We start from the raw sequence: 24574 nt of genomic DNA, 5'->3' as shown, positions 1-24574 counted from the left end.
TGTATATATTATTTAAATATATGTTATAAGTTGACACAATCAATAACAAACGGCCGTGTAACATTAACATTTCCTGAACTTATTCTTTTTCCGTAGTTCCAGTGTTGCTTGGTGTTAACTTCTGTGTAAGTGTAGTGCTGAGAAAGCCCAGGGTCATAAGAATCCTTAATTCTATGCACGTGTTTGTGCTTTCCCTCATCTTGTACACCTGATTGAACTCAACTGCTAATTTACAAGCTCCTGTTGTGCTGGTTGATCAGTGTAAGGAAAGAGTAAGGTGTGTCAGTGTACGGAAAATACAACACTATGCAGAGTCAATTCTCAATTCATTATAAAGAAAGCAATGCAGATTCTTCATGATGAATTCATAATGTTTGTACCCCCTAAAGTAAAGTGATGAACTAATCATACTTTATTACTGATTAAATATAGATTTTTCATGATGAATTCATAATGTTTGTGCCCCCTAAAGTAAAGTGATGAACAAGTCACAATTTATTACTAAGAGCTTACGAAACAGCAGGGGTTAATTATTACTTACCAAAATGGCAGACATTCGTTTACCCTCACAAGAACAGTAATGAGTGATAAGTACAATATGGCTCATATAAAAAATGACAAAATTTATAGGACTAAAAAAAAAAAATTATCATCATCTTATGACTTTCACACAATACACAGAACCAGGGCATGTGAATATGTCAGTGTAGTGCATAGAAAATGAAGAGGGGCCAATACATACTGGTTTTTCACAAACATCTGTAAAAAGGACAGAACTGCTACTTAACGTCAAGAAGATATATTAATATTGCAGCATGCGGTGTTTCCAAAGAACTCACACAAGTTCGAATCCATGACTCAGCTTTACTGAAAAACTCAGAACGGCGTACAAAAAAAAAGGGAGAATATTGCGCTAGGTTAGCGCACAGCTGTGTGCAGTTGGCACGCCCTCTTGCTGTCTCGGCTCAGTCTGTTTACTACTAGGCCCTGTGACGCACTGCCACTGCACGCACAGAGCTCTTCAGGATAAGGGTCCCTGTCAAAGAAGGAATAACAAATGAACCAAGCAGCCTAAAATCAACATGTAATTTTTAACCAAACAGAACAGACGTGCCTGACGCCACATATTAATGGACTCACACAATGTTCGTGAAAAACACAAACTCCTTACTACTCTTAAAACCAAAAAGGTTTACTGCAAATAAGTAAGCAACAAACCAAATATTTAAGCTACTTTACAACAAATTCAGAAAAAAACAGCATCTGAAAATCTGTTCTGTTTCACCAGAGATAACAGCTGCATGTTTTACATTAGTCTAAAAAGATGTGAGGCACGAAAATACATACTAGCAAACACTCACAACACTCAGATAACTAGGCAATACCATGTGTAAACATTATATCTGCAATGTAACTTGCGTATTACTCCAGTATGCATATGCATAACTCACCTGTTAAAGTACAAAAAATGCTTTCATGTTTAAGTTTTTCTTTTTCAATGATTTTCATTCTCTTGTCTTAAACAGTTTCATAGAGATATTCACTCAAGAATCTATGGCCGCTTGACATATAGCAATTATTGCAATTGCTGCCACCTTCTGGCAAAAAAAGCAGCTTTAATTTTCAGCTGCGGAAACAGTTGAATAGTTTCATTCCAAAATGCTGTGTTTCCATTACTAAAAAAAATAGATATAACACATTTAAAAAAAAAATAACAGATGTATATGGGAAACACATTTTTAGTTTACTAAAGGTGGTATTTTTCATAGTAATGGTGGCATATATTAAGATAATTCAGTTTTAATTAAATCAAATGCCTATTTTCAGTAAATAAACTAAACAAAAACAACAGTTTACGTTAATGTTGTAACAGTATGACATTGCAGTATGACATAGGTAATCATGAATTGAATGAATAGAATGACACTAACAGAGCTTCTAGCAGCACGCCAATGTGTACTAAATTTTTTTTGTATGCTTAAATAACACATGAATTCCTGATAAATTCAGATGCTGAAGAAAGCCTTTATTACCATCATCTTTATTTATTAGTACATGCATTAGCAATTTAACCTTATGGTTGTTAATATATAACTTATTTGTTTGTTCCTGATTGATGACTCATTACTTTCTGATTAATTAATAATTAGTAAATGCCTTAATTACTGGCAGGTCATGTACCCCTAATGTAAAGTGTTACCAACAAATCTAATGAATTAGATCTTATGTCTATAAATAAAAAAATCAATTATTAAAGCATCTTATAAACTATAAATACCTGTGGTCCAGCTTGGCTGGCATCTGTCATGATGGCATTAGTTGAAATGATGGGCTCTGCGGTGGCGGCTCCAGCTGATGACGCAAAACATTCATGACACGCCTTTCCGTCTTAGTCGCAAACAAAAAAGAGTAAAATAAAAGGGGAAAGAACTGCAGAAAAAAATAGAAGCGTATAACGCAGAATGTCGCAGAAGATTTATCCTAAAAAAATGTTGCAAGAGAAAAAAGGTAGCACAATTTCTCTTCTTTGTTTGCAACATCTAATTATTTTTGCAACTCACTGAGACCACATTTTTGTGATAGTTTTATTTTCTCGTCACTACTAAAGACCTCAATTTGACTCCATATGAGACGGGGGAGCTGTATCTCAGCTCCAAAGTGTGCAACATAGCGTGAAAGCCCTGCTTCTCAACGACTGAGAATGATCCCAAATCCTTGGCAATAAAAGTTGAGATAGAGTTCGTAATTTGCTTGGCCCTTTCCGAGTTGGGTGGAAGCTTTGACATTGCTTGCTTGTTGGCAGCAACTACAACTGGGCGTAAAATGGGTGGAAACATTATGGTTTCTCAGGTTTGTTGTGTTTCCAAAATATTTAAGTTTAGTGTGACATAGAGATGAAACGGTTACCGGTTTCACGGTAAACCGCGGTAAAATTAATGACGGTTAGTAGTACCGTTTGAACTTTAAAATATCGTTAAAACCGCGGTCGATTACCGCGGTGTGAAAAACTCGGAGATTCGGAGATATTTCAGCCTTCTAAGAAGACCAAGTCTGACGTTTGGTCATGTTTTGGGTTTTATAAGGATGCAGAAGGAAAGTTAATTGAAGATGACCACCCTGTCTGCAGAACAGGCCGAAGGAAAATAGCGGCGAATGGGGGAAACACATCAAACCTTACCGAGTCATCTTCGCGACCCCCACCTGCTACTTGCAAGAATGCAAGGTTAACTTTAAAGTCTGTGACGGGACTTCGAAATAGAAGAAATGTCATGGTCTGTGTGGTTTAACCTATGCTTATGGTTCGTTAATAATATAAAATGAAGCTTTTAGCATCAAAAAAAAAAGAAAAACAATCGGTGAATCAACTGTGAATCGAAACTAAAGCTTTTAACACGTATTTCTGTGGAGCAGAGTCTCCAAAATGAGCTCTGGAACGAGACGCTGCAAAAGTTCAATCTGCACAGCTCCGCTTTCTCGTCTCGCTTTCAGTGTTTACTTTCTGAGAAGAGAATTACACCATCTCAAATCCCCTACATAGTGCGCTACTGTTCAAACAAACACGATCATCATTAACCAGCAGCTGAGCTTTAAATAGGGAATTTGTAACCTGTTGTTAATGTTGATTATAGATGACTTAGTCGAACATTTCTTGCACTCTTTGGGTGAAGGATTTGCTATTTCATGATCCACGAAGTGCACTACATAGGGAAGATAGTGTGCTTTGAGACGGGCCCTTGCGCGAGTAAACGCTGTGTTTCAGAGATTAAACTTTAGGAGTGTTTCTGCCGCAGCACAGACGCATGTTAATTTTAAGTTATGTTTTAGTTTTAAAATGCTTTTAGAGAAGCAGCTCCACAGGTGAAGACACGCTGTGTGAGTTCTACACTGTCTGCAGCTCACAGCACGGTCACGCAATTCCTCTGTGATTTTGTTTTTCCTGGTGCACTGTATTGATTAGGGGTACAGCGCCACAACGGCACAATAATGCTGCAGCTGCAGTTCGGACAGAAATCCCCCGAGTGCAGCACTTCTTAGAAGTAGTAGTTTTCCATTAAGACCCATCTCAGAGTTGGTCCAGATTTAATTCTCTATGCAGGGAAATCCCTAGTTATTGTAATTAATAATAATAATAATAATAATAATAATAATAACAGTAATAATAATACTTTTGCTATTCTTTTGTTTACAGAGAATTACAAGTATTGTATGTAATACAAAAGTAATACTACAAATGTACTGACTATTTTTTAATGTTTATGCAAACAAAAAGTGCATATTGCTGCCAATTCTATTTGTGTTAATATAAAAGTTGGTGAAATGAGTTTCAGTTTGTGTATCAGTATTGATTTTTTTATTTATTTTACTTTTCAACACATTTGAACAATATCGTGATAATACCGATAATCGTGATAATTTTGGTCATGATAATCGTGATATGAAATTTTAATATCGTTTCATCTCTAGTGTGACACAACTTGAATGTGGCTCTTGTCCAGGTCCTTTTCCCATTCAAGTCCATAGAAGCCAAAGTGCTTCCATACGCTAACTCAGGGGTTGGCAACCTGTGACTCTTTTACTGCCCTGTTGCAGCACCACATCACAATTAGATTTCTAGGTGAAAATAAAAGAATTCTCTTTTGCTGTAAAATAAAGCTCTGCTGATTGTTCTAACACAGTTTTAACAATAAATGGTCTTAGACACTGCAATTAATGTAGCCTATGACTGCTACTTTACCTAGCTAGTAGCTAACAAAAAGGCAAAAAGAAAAAATTAAGACAAACATTGATAATTTGGAGACGAATAGACTTGCATTTATAATCACTCCAGCTAGTTTCTTGATACGTTTAATCTGCACTGAGATTCAACTCAACTGTCAAACACTAAAATAAATGTGAAGCTGAAGTCAGCTTCTTGTTTCTTGTTCCACCTTAAATGGTGCAGCAGTTACATTCTGGCACTTCAAGCACCATTTAAGGTGGAACGGGAACATTCAAACAAGAAGCTGGCGAATGAGAAGCTGACTTCAGCCTCGTAAAAAGTAGAACATTGAGACACATGTTACAAGAAACTGTTCTACTTTTGTGAAGAAGTTTCCTGCTAGTGATGCGGCTACAGCTGAGCTAAAGTTTAAAGCAGAGCAAAGTAAGTCTGCGTTTTGGTTTGTATTATGTTTTTAGCCTACGCTAAGACATTAACATGTAATGGTAAAATGGACTCAAAATGTTGTGGCTCCCAAGGTTGTTTGATTTTTGTTGAAAGGACAAAATGACTCTTATTAACATTTGGATTGCCGACCCCTGCACTAGCTTTTAATGTAGTGTGCACGCCACAGACTGTCCGGGCGCTGCACTTCCTCACTTCCCTCAACATAACGGTTATCAAGTAAAATTTAGAAAATCGATTTTTGACATTTGTGAATCGATTCAGCATCATCCACATCCTCCATCGCGATGCAACTAAGAATCGATTTTTTCCCACACCCCTACTCAGTGTAGGGCTGCCTTGATACCAGTATTTTGACACTGATGCTAAGTGTAGAATCACAGTGTTCATACCACAATTACATCCTGACAAAAATTAAAAACACTTCATCACCCAGTGCTTAGTGGACTGAACACAGAAAAATTCTAGCTAAAACAATCCTTATAACTTCACGAGCGGAGCCAACCTGCTGTAGGCTGAATACGGACATACGCTATATAGCCAAAGGTATGTGGACACCACCATAATTATAGAGTTCAGGTGTTTCAGCCATACCCATTGCTAACTGGTGGATAAAATTAAGCACATATCCTTGCAATCTCGATAGACAAAAATTTGTTGTAAAATGGGCCACATGGAAGAAATCAGTGACTTTAAACATGGCACTGTCATAGGATGGCACAAGTCAGTTTGTGAAATTTCTGTCCTGTTAGATCTGCCCCAGTGAACTGTAAGTAGTATTATTGTTAAATTTAAGCGTCTAGGAGCAACAACAACTCAGGCATGAAACTGTACACCACGCAGACTCACAGAGCAGGGCTGCTTAGTGCATCTTCTATTGAATAACTTACTAGTTCCAAATTGCTTCTGGAGGCAACATCAGCAAAATAACTGTGCATTGGGAGCTTCATGAAATGGGTTTCCATGGCCAAGCAGCTATACACAAGCTTAAGATTAAAACGCTCAATGCCAAGTGTTGGGCAGGGGAGGGTGACGGGTGTAAAGCATGCCACCACTGGACTCTCGATCAGTGGAAATGTTTTTTCTGAAGTGATGAATCACTCCTCACTGTCTGGCAGTCTGATAGATGAATTTGCATGGTGAATGCCAGGAGAATACAACCTATCAGAATGCACAGTGCCAACAGTAAAGTTAAGTGGAGGAGGGATAGTGGTCTGGGGTTGTTTTTCAGGGTTTGGGCTTGGCTCCTTAGCTCTAGTGAAGGGTAATGTTAATGCTACAGCATGCAAAGACATTTTAGGCAAATATATGCTTCCAACTTTGTGGCAACAGTTTGGGGAAAGCCTTTCCTGTTTCAGAACCAAGCTCCATAAAGACATCGCTTGACGAGTGGAGTGTTGTGGAGCTCCACTGGACTGCACAGAGCCCTGACCTCAACCCCACTGAACACCTTTGGGATGAATTGGAATGTTGATTATGAGCCAGGCCTTTTTGTCCAACATCAGTGCCAGACCTCACAAATACTTTTTTGACTGAATGGGCACAAGCTCCCACAGACACACTCCAAAATGTTGTGGAAAACCTTTCCAGAATAGTAGAGGCTGTTATATCCACAAAGGGGAGCCAAATCCATATTATTCCCTACAGTTTTGGAATGGGATATCCAAGCTCATATGGGCGCAATGTATAGGTGTCCACATACTTTTGGCCCTAAAGTGTATGTAAATGTCTTGTTTTTATAATGTACCAAAAACAGTGGAGTGTTTTTCCTGCTTCATTTTTACATATGGACTGTTTAGACTGGGAAGTAAATGGTACATTTTAAAACTTCAACAGTATTAACATACTACATACCATTTTTATTTTTTAAAAAAAGGAAAATTCAGTTTTTCACAGTCTTTTAAAATTAATACATAAAGGATTATACTTTATATTGTTTCTTGAAATGTAATGTCTCATGATACTCAAACTCTTCACCGTTATGTTTCAGATACGCTAATAACCATCTCTGCCCACCTGAATCAATTAGCTTAGGAAGTTTCCTTAACTTAGGGAAAACACAATGTCAACCTGGTGTTTCCCTATTTAAGTGAAGAACTGAATGTATCAAGAGTATTGAATTATTAACCAAGTTGTAGTATAAACAAAATATTGAACTTTTTGATTTTCTAAGTTGAAATAAGTGCACATTCTCTACAGAGAACACTTATGCACACTTTAATACACATTTACCGTTTATTTGCTGAATTTAACACACTGGAAAAAAAACATACTGGCACATTTCATATTTTATGTTTTAGTTTTTCCAATATAGGAAAGTCCTTATGGGGAAGTCTGTTCACTTAGCGGCCGTCTTTGCAACACCGTCAGGCAGTTATTTTCAACCATACAAGATGCGGCTGCTATCTCTCTGAATGGAGAAAGACCTAAAAACTTAAACTAAAGGTCAAATTTCTAAAACATATATGAAATCACTGGTAAAATCTGAAGAACAAAAATGTTTTGTGGTGTTTGGCTCAATAACATAAAAAATTAGTTTTTTCAGGTTGTTGTTGCTGGTGCTCTTGCATAGATTTAGACAACGAGGGGGCTTTACCCACTTGTGGCATAACCAGCAAGTCAACTGGCGGGACTTTCCCTGTAAACAGATGCCATGTTGAGTGTTATGAGCTTTCCCATTCATGTTTCAACCAGTGTCCAGTTTCCTCTTTCATAACGTCTCTGGTAAAACTTAGCAAGCAAATAGAAATTGTGCACTAAAATTTGCAGACAGAAGTGTCATATTTAGGTTTGTTTGCCATATTTGAGTATGTGTTTGAGTATAACTTATTTTCACTTAGCAAATCAACAAAACATCTAATCTGACCAGGGGTGTTCAAACTTTTGCATACAACTGTATTTATAAACATCTGTGTTTGGTTTGTGTGTGTGTATTTGTGTAGACCTGTTGGTTGAGTTCCATGATCTCAGCATCACTGCCTCCATTCCGTAACATGGGTGTGTTGCGTCTCACACCAGCGAAAGGGGCAGAGCTAGGCGGCCGCTGGGGCGTGGGCATGTTTTTAGGTCCTGTTGGAGAAGTCCTTTGAGGCCCTGCACCAAACCAGCTCAGTCAATCACTGCACAGAGGTGAATACAACAACCAAAACCAGACATCTCACTAATAACTAGTGAGAATCAAATGTTTAAAATAATCAAATGGTGCATGGGTGACTATGATTATTATTTGAGTAAATCAGGCTAATAAAACATACAGCTCTGTGCAAGTTTTTGGCATTTGAAAAAATGAGATGTAAAGCTATTTATCTTTGCCAATATACTTCAAACAAAAATGACATTTCAAAGCAAAACCAGAGGTGTCTAGGTCTCAATACTACGAAGTCAGTTATGAAGTTGTAGATTAGTAGCATCAGAAAAAAACAGAAAAAAAAATAGAAAAAAATGTTTCGTTGTGCGTCTGCAACAGCATTAGTTTTATATTATTGAAAATGGTGATTCCACTTTTGAGAAGCACTGTATGTCAATATAAAGTGAGTTTTACAATTAATTAAGTAAACCACTTCTATTGGTTCAGTCAGCATAAAATGGTCATGCAATGTAAACTGGAATTTTCAAATGATTTCAAAAATGGGAAAAAAAGAAAATTACAAGGAGTTAAAGAGTTACAAGGTTTTAATGCGACAGCATTGATATCCTTAATAAAAACCTTTTCATACACCAAAAAAAACTAAATTTGTTTGCTAGTTGTTTTAATGGCCCACTAAGAAACTCACATGGGATCAGGTATAATCAGTTTAGTTTTGGACTATGGTTGCTCCAATATTTCCTGCTTTTCACAGAAATATTTTTAGGTTATTAAAGAATGAGTTTACCTGGGTTGGACAAAGGGATGATATCCTGGCCTTGTCGTGCTGCCTGGGGGTCGTACTCTTTGCCATCATAGTTTGCATCAAAGAATTTCTTAAACCACTGAACAAACTCAAAGTTATCCTGGAACTTTCCCTTCACCAGCTTTTCAACTGGGATGATCTGCATCAAACACAAATAATGTACATAATAAAACACAGTGATAATAATAATAATAATAATAATAGTTTTCTGATAACTTTTTTTTATATTATTATTAATGTATCTGTTACACTGAAAATTTCTTCTCATCCTACAGCAGTGTTTCCCACCCCGGTCCTCAAGGCCCCCAAGACGGTCCACATTTTTGTTCCAACCTAACTCGTAACACATAGGCATGAAGGAAAAATGTAGACCGTGTGGGGTTCCTGAAGACCAGGTTGGGAAACACTACTGTACTGTAATTTGACAGTTACAGTATTCTTAGGTCATTCCTTAAATTGTAAAACGGATTGTCAGTCCAACCTTAAAAAATTACTTCATGTAGTAAGAAGCAAAATTAGCAGTAGATTTATGCTCCTAAAATTCCAAGCTGCTGTCTGCTCATAACTGTATGGTCATTTCAGAAAACAAACTGTTTGACAGTGGCATCTTCAAGGCAACATAAGCAACCCATGACACCATCAATTCAGTGTTGTTCAGTCCTACACGTTTGAGCAGAAAAACAGACCACTTTGCTCTTCTTGGTTTCTGAAAGGTGAGTAAAAAATACAAAATGGAGAACAAGCTGTCTAATGGATATTTTAGAGATCTAACTACATTTTACACCCATAACCTATTGCTATAGATTTATATTTGTGAATATACAGGTGGAGAAATTTCTCGTGTGCCGTATTTTGTGCCACTCCTGTAAAGCACAATTGTGGGGAAACACTGTGAGCTTTGATGTTCAGGAGTTTGCTAACATCATTTTATACAGTTAAGGTGGACCGTTAGCAATCGAGCTCTCTTAAATTAAGTTAATCGCTTATAACAGGATCCTGCAACAGGTGGCAAATGCATGTAGGAAGCAGCATCTAGCCATGCTACAAACAACATCGTAGTTAACCTTCATAACCAACACCATTAACAGATATAGAAAAACTTAACCTACTCAGAGTTTTGGCTGGGACTTGGAGCATCAGCAGAGAAGTCACTTTATATGAGGACGAGGAATGTGAGTAGCTGACGTATACATATTGCTAACTCTCAGTGGTACTTTGGCAGGTCTTGCGACACCCAACTCAAATCAAACAGAAGAAACTGGCAGAAGGAATTTGAAAAATCTCTCAACAGAAAACAACAGCAGCGTTCTTCTCTTCCAGTTCATTTTAAAAACATCACAAAAACTACACATAATAGTTAAGGCAAAAAACATGAAATTGAGCAGACACCTAAAAAATTTCATGTGGCAACAAGCAATTGAACTAGTTTTATTCAACTCAAATAAATACTCTGATTAAACAATGGTTCATTGAAAATATTTTCTTGAGGTTGAGCTGACAAACAATTTTTTTTACAGTGCAGGTTTACCAATGGCTCTCACCTTGTCCACATTCATTTTCTTGAAGGCTGCTTGTAGTACTTTGAAGTTGTGAATGTACTCATGCTCCAGTTTTGCTTGAAACTTCACTTTCTTCAGTAGAATGCACCCAGGAAACAACATGTCCATAAACTGGCAATATGCTGCACCTGAGAGACAGCATATGGGGAAACAAAAGATGTCTCTCGTGTGTAGAATGAGTGATTTAACCATTGTGCTGTAAAGCCAATTACAAAGCTTATACACACTCAAAAACAACTTTATCCTTACTAATCTGTGATAATACTTCAAATGTGATGACTGATCTCAGTCCCAGTAAAACATGTGATGCAGTAATGGCCACTGTCACATATTTCTTCATTTTTGTAGTTTTTTTTTCCCATATTTTTCCACATATTAGAGATGCAGCGATACCACTTTTTCAATACCGATACTATCTAGCTAACCTAACCTATAAGTCTTAATATTTATACAACTGCACTTTAAAAATATTTTATTTAGGTAAAATCTATGTTCTGCCTAGAAGGAATTGATATAACTTATCACTTCACATCACCACAATATCCTAATCCTATCCTAATATATAATAATTTGTGGTTCTGGACATAGCCACAGTCTTTGATTAGCTGGATCAGGTATGTTAGATTTAGGTTAGAGATGAAACCTGCATGAAAGTAGATCTCCAGAGGCTGTGAACTACTGGTCTACTTCGCCAGAATCCCACCCCCCTCAGTGTAAATTAAGCGGCACTAATCTTAGGTTACGCTTCAATGACAAGGACATCTACACTGCATGCTGTATAAAATACAGTATCACTAAGGATCTCTCTCACTCCTCACATGAGCTGATCACACTCCTTCTGAAAGAAGGCTACAGAACATCCAGGTCCAGCCCTCCAGACTCGTGAACAGTTACATCCTGCAGACAGTGAGACTCCTGAAAAGATCTACTTGATGGACTTTGACATTAACACTGCACTGATACCTCAGCCTAAATATTCACCTTTATGGACTGCCCTATACCTTGGTCACTTTACATGAGAGACATTATATTTCAGTCCACTTTACATGTACAGGACTCTCTCCACTGTACAGTCACATGCAAAAGTTTGGGCACCCCAGTCAAATGTTTTGTTGATTGTCTAAGAGAAAATAATTATACATACTCTACAAAGAAAACACATCACATTCTTCACAATTACTCTTTATTTAGATTTACTATATATTATAACTATATACTATAGTTATATATCCACTTTATTTATGTTAATCATAGCTATTAAATAGATATTGTGCATGACAATTTGCAGAAAAATTACATTACATTACATATATCTGTAGAGAATGTAGTAACTTATTTATATAACATTACATATCTGTAAAGAATGTGCTACTGTATTTTCATTTAGAAAATCAATTAAACATGTCATTTGACTGGGGGTATTCAAACTTTGGCATACAACTGTACATCTTGCCTGCATTTTTGACAAAGATGTCTGCTACTAATTACCAAGGGTCACTTACTAAGGATTACTTTTATTATAATATTGCATAGACAAATAGTCTCTAGTTTCTGCTCACTGGCTGGTTATTCTTTTTAAGTGGTCTATATTCTATTTTCTTTGTAATTGGACTGTATTTCGCCCTCATTAGAGTAGGTTGACAGCAGAGAGCTAACAACAAATTATAACAGCTAAACAAAATTAGACCTTACCAACTTTCAGTACTTGCTCAAATATGAAATCGAATTATATTTGTAGTAAACATTAAATTATATTTTATATATAATTTAACAATTTCAGTGGCTGTGTATACAGAAATTGAAAACATCTGTATTTATTAAAAGTTGTGGATGCTCCATGACTCCCCAACCCCATAACATTCACCATTCAAACCATTACTGCCCCCCTCGCCCCCCCCCCATATGGCCTGCTGAAATATCCTTCTAATGAAGATGTAAAATTTGCAGTGTTATCATTATTATTATTACAACCCCATTTCCAGTTGGAACGCTGTGCAGAATGTAAATAAAAATGCAATGCAATTGATTTTTTTTAGAAAAATACTACAAAGACAATATATCAAATGTTAAAACTGAGAAATTTTATTGTGTTTTGAAAAATATATGCCCATTTTGAATTTGATGCCAACAACATGTTTCAAAACAATTGGGACGGGGGCATGTTTACCACTGTGTTGCATCACCTCTTCTTTTAACATCACTTTGTAAGCGTTTGGGAACTGAGGAGACCAGTTGCTGTAGTTCTGAAAGTGAAATGTTTTCCTGTTCTTACTTGATACAGGATTTCAGCTGCTCATCAGTTCGGGGGCTCCTTTGTCGTATTTTTCATTTCATAATGCGCCAAATGTTTTCAGCACCCGGACTCTTTTAATCCAAAGCCATGCTGTAGTAATGCAGGCAGAATGTGGTTTGGCATTGTCTTGCTGAAACAAGCAAGGCCCTCCCTAAAAAAGATGTCGTCTGGATGGCAGCATTTGTTGCCAAACCCTGTATATATCATTCAGCATTAATGCTGCCTTCATAGATGTGCGCGTCACCCATGCCATGTGCACTAATGAACCCCTATACCATCATGAATACTGGCTTTTGACCCGTGCACGGATAACAAGCTGAGTGGTCTTTAGCCCGGAGGACACAGTGTCCATGATTTCCAAAAAGTATTTCAAATGTTGATTCGTCAGAACCACAGGACACTTTTCCACTTCCCCTCAGTCCATTTTAAATGAGCTTGGGCACAGAGAAGGTGGCAGCATTTCTCAATCTTGTTTATATATGATTTCTTCTTTGTGTTTTAGATTTTTTATAGACAGTGGTTTTCAGAAGTGTTCCTGAGCCCATGCAGTGATTTTCTCTACAGAATCATGTCTGTTTTTAATGCAGTGCTGCCTGAGGGCCCAAAGATTCTCTGTATCTTTTAATGTTACTATGTACTGTAGATGATGAAAAGCAAAGCTTCTTTGCTATTTTATGTTGAGAAATATTAGTCTTGAATTGTTGCACTATTTGCCTTTGCAGTCTTTTACAGAGTGGTCAACCCCTCCTCATCTTTACTTCTGAAAGACTCAGCCTCTCTGGGATGCTCTTTTTATACTCAATCATGTTACAGACCTGTTGCCAATTAACCACCAGATGTTTTTTAGCATTACCAGCCTTTTGTTGCCCCCGTCCCAACATTTGGAAAGTGTTGTTGGCATCAAATTCAAACTGGGCATACATTTTTCAAAAAACAAAATTTCTCAGTTTCAACATTTGATTTGTTGTCTTTGTACTATTTTCAATGAAATATAGGGTTTAAATGAGTTGCACATTATTGCATTTTGTTTTTTATTTACATTTTGCACAGCGTCCCAACTCTTTTGGAGATGAGGTTGTATTATTATTATTATTATTATTATTATTATTATTATTATTATTATTATCTCTCTTTTTCTGGCGTGGGATATCAATTGCACAGAACAGCAGAATGCCACTGCTGTCAGAATAAGATTAATGATTAGCCTACTGTTTAAATTAAGTAACTTGATTTACTTAAGAATTAAAAACATTAATATTAATTTACTAAAAAACTAACCTGATCAAAAATAAACTGAAATTATCAACTGATTTAATAGACAGGCTTCAATATGTATTTTCACCTGAAAAGATTGTAAATAAATAGTTATGAACAAAAACAGTCTAACTGGAGTTAAAGTAGTTTATAGTTGGGTGAAGCAGTGCATGGAAGAACAGAGGTAAATGACAAAATTAAATAGATACATAACAAACACGTAAAAAAGGAGTAATAAAAAACATAACACATTTCTGCACATGCACGTCACTGAAATATCTTTCCTGTTCACAGCCACACTAACTGGCAAGGGTAGCCTACTGTGATTATTCCAGCATCACCACCACTACGACATGGGTTATCTGGTGATGGAACATCTGTCCGATTCTCAATATCAGCATTAGCTGGTTCATGTGTCAAACTGAATCAATTCTAATTCTCCTCATTCTGATTGCGTCACTGTGTGTAGTTCGACATTGTGGCGTACCAGGCTGGAATCAAGCCTCCTTATTAGAACGTTAGGCCATACCAACATCAGATGGGTCTGATGCTCTAATTAAAGTGGTTTTTGAAGTTTTATTATGTTTTTTTTTTTATTCAAACGTTGCTAGATGTTTAATATAACACTGAAGTGTGGTATCATACAAGTATGTTTCATATTTTATACTATATTGGACTTTAAACCTCTCAAGTATTTTAGATTTTTGTATGCACATTTGTTGCATGCTTTGGTCTGGAGGCTGATGGCCTCTCTCACATACTGCACCCAGGTATGGACAGGATCAAATCACAAATGAGGCCCCTCATCGCATTGTCCATGCTTTTAAAGAGCTGATAATTCATTTGTTTGCTTGGCAGCTTTCATTCTGTCTAAATGTGCGAGTGTGTGGAGTGGGGAGTGGATTGGGTGCTGTGTCGTTGGTACTTGATGATTCATGCTTTGTAATTGCTCTGAATAAGCTTACGGCATCCTAAGTTGCTGTATTTTAATGTTTTGCTGCTCAGGAGGAGTAAGCTCTATTTGTACGAGCTTTGTAATAGATGAGCTTTGTAAAATATTCATTGTATGCTGTGACAGAAAACAATTAAGATTTAAACTTGGGGGCTTAAAATAATATCTAATGCCCTATCTGTTTTCCATCTTTGACTTGTCGTGAAGATGTAAGTACACTCCATGAAATCTTGTTCTTTTTTGACATATGTGGACATATCAGTATTTGATCTTCAGTTAAACAGTATGTATGGATAAACATAATATAATAAAACAAAAACAATGGAAATTTGACATTGCAATCATTTATTAAACAACAAAAAAAGAACTGAGATGTCATTTGTCTGTTAAAACAGTAGTACACCCCTGTCTTCAGTAACTGGTACAGCCCCTTTTGGCAGAAACAACTCTATGTAGGTGTTTTCTGTCTCCCAATTTCCGGCATCTACTGGGAGAAATTTTCACCCACTCTTTCATGCAGAATTCTTTCAAATGTGCAATTTTTGAAGGCTCTGGGGCAGCAAAGCAGCCTCAAACAATGATATTAGCAAATATTAGTCTTCCCTGATGTTTTTTTTAGACAGCAAAGGCTTCCTCCAAGCACACCTCCCATGTAGGTCAAATCTGTGTAGTCTTTTTCTAACGATAGACGCATGCACTTTTATATTAGCAGTGTCAAGTGCGACACATGATCAAATTTTGGGATTTTCAGAGACTTCTTTTAGCATCTTACAGTCTCCTCTGAGGTTAAATTTGCTGGGGCAGCCATCTGGAAAAGTTTGCAGTGGTTTTAAATCCTCTCCATCTATAGATGATCTTCTGGACAATGGAATTATTGATTTCCAATAAAACCCCTTCCGAGACTCACTGGCATCTACAATTTTCTTTCAGAAGGCCTAAGAGAGGTCTTTTGATCGAGGCATGACAATACCCCACATTCCAATAACAAAGAGCAAACGAGACCAGATATCTGAGGTTTGAATGCATTCTTCCATGATATTTTAATACCCACAACATGTATAAGACTGTTCTAAGCATTAGCACCTGATTGGGTGTACTTAATTTCAACTTTACACGTTTGAAGTAGTTTTAGATGTTAGATTAACCACCAGCATAATTAGGAAGTGACAGAGTAATCAACCAATCACATTTTGATTTCCAATAGACAGGACCAATTTTGTGAGAAAAACACATCACTCTAGGCCTTCTGGAAGTCCTAGAAACATCACTCACTGTTAATACGAGTGGCAGCCTAATCAGTCAGAAAAGTGGTAAACAGTGTCAGCAGCTCTGTACCAGGCCTCTCTACCAAAACAGTCAGTGTGAAATTGCTACATGGTAAAATACATGCTAACATCTATTGTATGCTTCAAGTAAATCAGAGAATGTTTTTTAGAAGCTTCAAATGTCTGTGGTTAATCTAGAAAACACATTCATGTGAATCGCCATTAGCTTAGCACTAAAAACTATTAGAATCTCAAAGGGTCACTAGCAGAAGTAAGCATTATTGTAGAGCTGGGCTTTATCCTTGTTTTTGACCAAACATTGACATCCCAAATTGAAGGCACAGCACTAATAGTCATGTTTTGACACTGCTTGCAGACATTTTAATATAACCACTGCACTTTGTTTTGTGTCAAAAAACTTAACTGTGATATTACTGATGATTTGGGGTGTCATTCTGGTAGTCTGATCATATTGATAGTCTGATGTTAGCAAGTCAGACAGACTTACTAATATCAGAATTAAAGCATTTATGTTCTAAATATGTAATCCAACTAAACATCTAGGGTTGTAATTGATACACTCTATAAATCTATAAAACCTATAAATCAATTAAATTCATGATATTGGGTTCATAATTCAGTATTTTCACAATATTTTGAACAAAATTCAAAAGAAGAAAAATGATGAGTATAGTCATGTTGTTGGACAACTTACTAATGACCCTAGAGCTGAGAGGCAAGGGGAGGGCTGGGGTGAGGTGCTGATTGGTGCTGATCGTTTTCATATTTTGGTATTGACATTATTAATTGCATGTCCACTGTCCACAGTGCATCTTGTCCCAGTTTTGCATTGCGATATCACGTCATGATACTTTATTCCACCCCTACAGGCATCACATTTTTCCATGCTAACAAACTGACAAAATAAATAACAATGTGCAATATACCCTCCTTGAATTTAGTTTCTGGTCCTGGATTTTGCTATAACAGATTGGTATGACACTAGGTGACCAATTAGTCACATCAGGTCAGTTAAGTACCAGTGATTACAAAATACAAGAATATCAGAAACTGGATTCTGGAACTGGATTCAAGATGTGGATCTGAAGACCTCTGCACTGGACAAAAGCAAAGTGACAATGTAATGGCAAGTATGTTAGCTTGAAAAATGACTTGGTATACAGGAGGCTGCTAAGGCATTACGAATGATGAAAATAACTCTGATTATCCAATAAAAAACATTCCTAAAAATGAAGACTAGAAGACAGTGGCAGTTCAATAAGAAGAACCAGCTAAATCTAAGTCTAGCTTCACATGTGGCTCATTAAAATTGAACGTTCAGAAGTTCAGGAGATTTTTTTTCCTCATGCTCTGTTGTGTAAATGCAGTGAACCTACCTGAGCAAAGCTGCTCTATCTTGGTGTAGGTGAGCTGTAGAGAATCATTGACCCAAGCAAGCATGTCATGTCTGCTCAGGTTCTCTATGGTCATGGATGTGGAGTACACATTCACCGCCATCCCCCAGCTAAAGAGAGAGAATATGATATGTCAATACCACACAGTACAAGTAATGCAGACCAGATATTAGTACAGTAATCTTATACTCTATGCTAAAAACACAAAGAATGAAAGAGCTCATTTTGAGCATTAATCAAAAACTTTAGCCAGTACAAAACAGCTTTGAACAGTTGTACACACATAAAATACTAATATTTTTTTTTTTTTCTAATTATGTAATTTATCAAAACAATGGGACCTAACTGCTCACCATGTGGCCATGAGAGGCAGTGATGCAGTCCCACTTCCTTCTTTAAAGTGCAGGGGTGTGGCTAAAGCAGGGCTCTGTCTATGGACTAATACTCTTTGTGTTGCAGTTGTGACATGAAAACCTGAGACATGTCACAACTGCAACACAAAGAGTTTTTAAAATGTGAAAGTGCAGCCTTTTTGTATGTAACATTTACCGTTTGCAAATATCTGTGACCTATCCATCCAGAATTTTTCATATGGAATTAAAAATAATGTAAATATAAGTAGGTAGATCTACAGATCATTTTACTCAAGATAGCTGCTGTTCTCAGAACAATCCATTTTGCAGCAGGAGATTATCTAAACATTGCAACTTTGAGCATCAAAATCATTAATGTAAATGTCTAGATGATGAGAAAAAGTATTAACATGACTTCAGATAAGGGATCCTTTAGAAGTCTGTGGCTACTGACTAAAAGTACACTCACGTTTCATGTTTCCATAAAAATTGGTGGACTATGCATATTTATCCTTTGTGTATTTTTCAGATTTTTTTTTAAACAAGAGTAGGCTAACTTTTACCATGCTCATGCCTTTGCCTGCATTCTTGGGGGTTCTCTGGCAATTCTCAACTGGGTTATTCACTTTTGTAACTGTAACAGAAACTAGCAGCTTTACCATAACAGAGCTTGCTGCAAAAGCCTTAAAAATGCTCTCAGGCAACTACCACAATTTATTTGCTGAATTTGACATGTCCAAAAAATATGATGAATAACAATGATAATATTTTGTATTTTAATATTTTTTCCAATATCTTAAACTTGGTAAATAACCTAAAAAACTGCAGAAACGTTTGTTCCCTACCGAGGATATGTTAACTTTTTCACTAAGAAAATCAAAAAAACATGTAATTTGACCAGAGTCTACAACTTTTGCATACAACTGCATGTGACAAGTAACTGAGAATCAAAGATCTGTTATTGTTGCATGTCTAGAATTACAGACCTTTCTGCCCAAACAAACACTTCAAACAGTAGGGGAGATCAGGGCACATGGAGTAAAATGTAACATGGATATTTTATGCATTTAAACACGTTTAAATGGAATGTGCTTTTGGTCACCTTCCAGTATTCCCATAGCAACCTCATGTGTGAAGCCTGTAACAGTAGAAGAACCCTTTTGGTGCTATATAAAACCCTTTTCAGAAAGTTTCTATACACAACCATATACAACACATTCTCCATGAATTTGAAGAATCCTTTCATGATGTAAGGAACTATGCAAAGGGTTCTTTTAGTGTTCATGGTTTTATATAGAACCATTCTCTTTACTAAAGAACCCTTTAAGAATCAGGTTTTTTAAGTGTGTGATATTTTATTCACATTCATGGTGGCTGTAATAGAGCACCGTTTTGAACCATGTAAACAACTCACAACAAGTGCTAGCAAGAGTTAACTACAGCCTCCACACCATAGGGTTAGTTTTAATGTAGTGTTACCTCTAAGCCTCCTATAGCAAACAATGACAGAGGTCCATGTTCCCTGCATATCAATTCAAATAGTTCATTTTCTAGAAGACTTTATGCATAGATTCATCCAAAAACATACTACTCATGTAAATGAAATAATGCAACAATAATTCAACTAAACAGCCTGATTTTCCACTCGATCAAGTTAAAAATGTTCAACTTCAGCTGAAAAGCTCCGCTCGTCATGTGTCACTTTTAACGAGGTAACATTTAAAAAAAAGAGAGTAAAACTGAGCTGTAGAGTGAATACGGGCTATACAGTAGGACATACTTACTCACATTTGTGATTAAAAATGTTCAGCTCCAAGACAAATATTCACTGTCCTCTCCACTGTAGCTTGGTGATTAGTAACAGTAATGTAGAAATATGATACTGTGTCTCTGTGCTGGTTATGGTATTCAGGGCACTTGCTAATGTTGCTAATGTTTACATGGACTGAGTAGGAAAAACTAAACCTGGTGGACTCCTTCTACTCCAAAATGAAGCGCAATGAGTGCAGATCTGTTCAGGGAAGTGTGATGTGGTGCTGAACATAATAATTCGCTCCGCTCCTTCTCTGCCTTGTAAAACCTGTCTCAGGCAAATTCTTCAAGGTTCCGATGCAGACACTGGTGGAACACTAAACTTTGACCAACAGGATTTGCAACTTGTAACTATTACTCATATAAACAAACACATGAAATCATTTTGAGATCATATCCTGCTGATGTGTGAACCCACACTTCAACAAAGTGTGAATATGACTTGCAAAAAGTGATTTAGGCTATATTGTTAACATGATTAGACTATTCTTTAGAGTAAAGGGCCCCTGCACCCATTATGTTATTTGGTATTTGACACATGTTAAGTTTATCATAAAGTTGATTCAAAGAGCTTAACTGTTTTTAAAAGCAGTTTTAATCCCTGTGCTTGCTTTCTGTAGCTTAGCTACTTTTGAAGGGGAGCAACCTAGCTTAAGCAACTTCCACAAAACGACTCCTAATTACACTTAGTAAATAAAAGTTGTGATTAAAAGGAAATAAAGTAAAAAAAAAAATCAATTTACAAATAAATAAAAAGTAAATAAAGCGTTAAAATGAGGCATCTTTTCCTCAGTCCAAATTTTTACACTGTAGTTTTTTTTCAAAAAAGCAGTATTGATGCCCTACCTCTTATTCTTTAACAACACCTTTTCACATTTTTACACTGAGACAGTGAGACAGTATGTGTATTGGTTCATTTTTAATAAAAAGATACACTGGTGTGATTTTGTGCTCAAAAGCATACTTTTGAATTGAGCTTATCAAAGTAGCTGAATGCTACGTGACTGCTACAAAAAACATCGTCACTCTCAGATCTCAGTGGTCATTGTGACTACATAAACGGTATTAAAATCTAGACCTCAGCTCTAAATTGGGTTCAGGATTTTTGTTGGACTACAAGGTGGCCAGCCTATGAGAGTCGATGTCTCTTACTGAGTCAGTGGCTAAAAATTAACAGAGGACTGCTAAAACTAATCTTGGGGTCATAGGGAATCATGGGTCTTGAAACATAGATCTTACAACCCCATTTCCAAAAAAGTTGGGACGCTGTGCAGAATGTAAATAACAACAAAATGCAATGATATGCAAATCATGTGAGCCATATTTTAAAGGAAAATACTACAAAGACAACATATCTAATGTTAAAACTGAGAAAGTTTATTGTTTGCTGAAAAATATAGGCCCTTTTTTAATTTGTTGCCAACAACACATTCCAAAAAAGTTGGGATGGGGGCATGTTTACCACTGTGCTTCATCACCTCTTCTTTTAACAACACTCTGTAAGCGTTTGGGAACTGAGTAGGACCAATTGCTGTAGTTTTGAAAGTGAAATGTTTCCTGTTCTTGTATGATATAGGATTTCAGCTGCTCAACAGTTCAGGGTCTCCTTTGTCATATTTTTCTTTTCATAATGCGCCAAATGTTCTCAGTGGGTGACAGGTCTGGACTGCAGGCAGGCCAGTTTAGCACCCGAACTCTTTTAATCCGAAGCCATGCTGTTGTAATACATGCAGAATGTGGCATTGTCTTGCTGAAATAAGCAAGGCTTTCCCTGAAAAAGACTGGATGGCAGCATACGTTGCCAAAACATGTATCTATCATTCAGCATCAATAGTACCTTCACAGATGTGCACATCACCTATGCCTTGCGCACTAATGCACTCCTATACCATCATGAATGCTGGCTTTTGAACTGTGCACTGATAACAAGCTAAGTGGTCTTTAGCCCGGAGGACACAGTGTCCATGATTTCCAAAAAGAATTTCAAATTTTGATCTGTCGGACCACAGGACACTTTCCCACTTAACCTCAGTCCATTTTAAATGAGCTTGGGTCGAGAGAAGGCGGCGGCGTTTCTGGATCCTGTTTATATATGGTTTCTTCTTTGCATTTTAGAGTTGCATTTGTGGATGCAGCGACGAGGTGTGTTCACAGACAGTGGTTTTCAGAAGTGTACCTGATCCCATGCAGCGATTTCCACTAGAGAATCATGTCTGTTTTTAATGCAGTGCTGCCTGAGGGCCCAAAGATCATTGCCAGCAAACACTGATTTTTGGCCTTGTCCCTTGCATAAACAGATTTCTCCAGATTCTCTGAATCTTTTAACGATACTGTTAATATGTACTGTAGATGATCAAATCCCCAAGTTCTTCACTATTTTACGTCGAGAAACATTAGTCTTGTATTGTTGCACTATTTGCCCACACAGTCTTTCACAGAGTGATCAACTCCTCCCCATCTTTACTTCTGAAAGACTCAGCCTTTCTGGGATGCTCTTTTTATACTGAAACACGGTGCTGACCTGTTGCCAATTAACTACCAGGTGTTTTTTTAGCGTTACACAACTTCACCAGCCTTTTGTTGCCCCATCCCAACTTTTTTGGAACGTGTTGTTGGCCTGAATGAAATTTAGGGTTTAAATGATTTGCTATAGACTTTGTGCAAATTATCACTTTGTAAAAACTGCACCAAGTTAACATCAGCTTGTGAGAGTAAAAATCTTCTTAGAGTCTGAGTATGCAGGCTGTGTTTATGTAACTTCACAAAGTGATTATTCTAAAAAAAGAGACTGACACATCAAAATACATCCTATCCTATATCCATAGGCTTGTCTAGTTTTGTTTAGTCTCTGATATTTAAATGAACAGTTTATGTATCGGCTGGCCACCAGTCCATCACAGATGAAGGGTCTGTGTGTGTATACAGTATACCTCTGGACAGCATCAACATGCTGCATGAATAATAATATGACAATTTCGATTACCTTTCCAAAAACCTTCCAAAACTTTGTGAAAAGTCTCCAGGCTTCTTCTTCTGATATAGTTCTAACAGTCAAATTTTCCAAATGCAGTGTGCTTTATGCAGTACTAGTCACAAGTGGATAGTAACTAGCTCCTATTTTGGATGTTTAATTTGATACTATTTTGTTGCACCTGAACTGCTTTGCTGTTCCACTTACTTTGAAGCTTTAGCATTTTATGTAAGGGTAAAAGGATGCTAAAAATAGAAGAAAAGCACCTATAACAAACTTTGGTTCTTGTGCTGATGCTGGATGTATTAACTACAGTTCCGTAGGAAACTCATTATTTGAAGCTTTTATTGACTTGACTAACCTGATTTTTTAAAATTCCAACTCTGGTTGTATTTTTATAGAACCTGAGTAAGAATTTAAAGCATTTACTATACACTCAAGTCTTACAATAATCTTACTTTTACTTCTACTGTAACAGTACTTAAATATGGTTAAGACTACTCAACTCATCACTGGTCCTAGTTAAAATTACACTAAGCTAACTTGACTGTAAGTACATCATCACATTAAAGGTCTAACTCATTGTGCAAATCAGGCTAGTTAGTTAGATACTTGGCTATTAAGCTGGCTAGCAACGATAACGATATCAAAGACTGCAAGAGCATGTTGGACAGGACATTAATATTTAGGTTTTACTTATTACACCAGTATATTATAGAGCAAATAAATACCATTACACTCCTATTAGCGACAACAGCTCAGTAGGTGGCTGTCATGTAATTAGTAACGTTAAACTTACTCAGGGGGCCTTTAGCTAGAAACAGACTGGTCAGCTGACAGTTCAACGGATGCACTAATCAGGACTCTCATACTGTGAAGAATTCAAGCTAAACTGTTTATCAAACGCTTTAGTCTTACGACAATCAGCAAGACTACGAACGTTTGTTCAGTTTACATTACCGAACGGCAAAAGCTTCAGCTCAATCCTTAAATGGGTCAGGATTCTCACCTTAAGAACATATAACGCTAATGTATATATTCTGTGTTTGCTAGGTCGCACGATATTCACAGTAACATTAGTCCAATTTACACACCATCTACATCGTGATAAATGTTTTAAGAGTAGACATTTTACTCACAATCCTCAAAAGAGGTCCTTTTTTGTTGTGTTGCGTGTCCCTCGGCCCGTGGCTGTGTGCGTTAGCGATGTCCGAATGGTGAATGAGTCGTTCTTTTGAACCGGTTGTTTTCAACACATTGGACGAACCGATTCACAAGTTAAACTGAATCACACTTTCTGTAGCACTTACGCAACTTTGGCCCATCATAGGATGACTATGTCTTGTAAATTCGAATTCCATTTTTCACATTATAACAGCATACGATCTTACATTGTAACCATAATCTCTTTGAATTTACTTGCAGTTTCCAGCATTAGTCTGCTCCCTCTTTCAGTAAATAATGCTGACTTAAATTTTTGAATCAATGATTCTTTGAAACGGACGTTCGATTCATTGAAACGGACAGGTTGAAAGAGTCGGTTTGATAAAACTGAATCAAATTTCCCATGACTACTGAGCGTAACATAGCGACCGGCTAAGCCAAAGCAGCGCGTACTGAATAGGCAGAGCGCAACCACTTTTTTC

The 24574-nt window shown here is 36.9% G+C and overlaps 1 protein-coding gene across 1 annotated transcript in view; it reads right to left on the bottom strand.

Annotated features, from left to right (window-relative positions):
• Positions 1-24147, bottom strand: part of mapre3b (microtubule-associated protein, RP/EB family, member 3b) — a 33230-nt gene extending 9083 nt beyond the window's left edge. The window contains exons 1-5 of the mRNA XM_036577164.1: positions 24068-24147; positions 17775-17902; positions 10596-10741; positions 9037-9193; positions 8109-8257 (exon numbers count right to left, since the gene is read on the bottom strand). Of these exons, the coding sequence (XP_036433057.1) occupies positions 8109-8257; positions 9037-9193; positions 10596-10741; positions 17775-17895 (573 nt within the window). The 5' untranslated portion in view covers positions 17896-17902; positions 24068-24147. The remainder of the gene's footprint in view (positions 1-8108; positions 8258-9036; positions 9194-10595; positions 10742-17774; positions 17903-24067) is intronic.
• Between the last annotated feature and the right edge of the window lie 427 nt (positions 24148-24574).

The sequence above is a fragment of the Colossoma macropomum genome, unplaced genomic scaffold, assembly GCF_904425465.1.
Source record: "Colossoma macropomum unplaced genomic scaffold, Colossoma_macropomum, whole genome shotgun sequence".
Lineage (NCBI taxonomy): Eukaryota > Metazoa > Chordata > Actinopteri > Characiformes > Serrasalmidae > Colossoma > Colossoma macropomum.
Note: the sequence above shows the minus strand (reverse complement) of the source record. Positions and strands in the feature narration are given on the sequence as shown.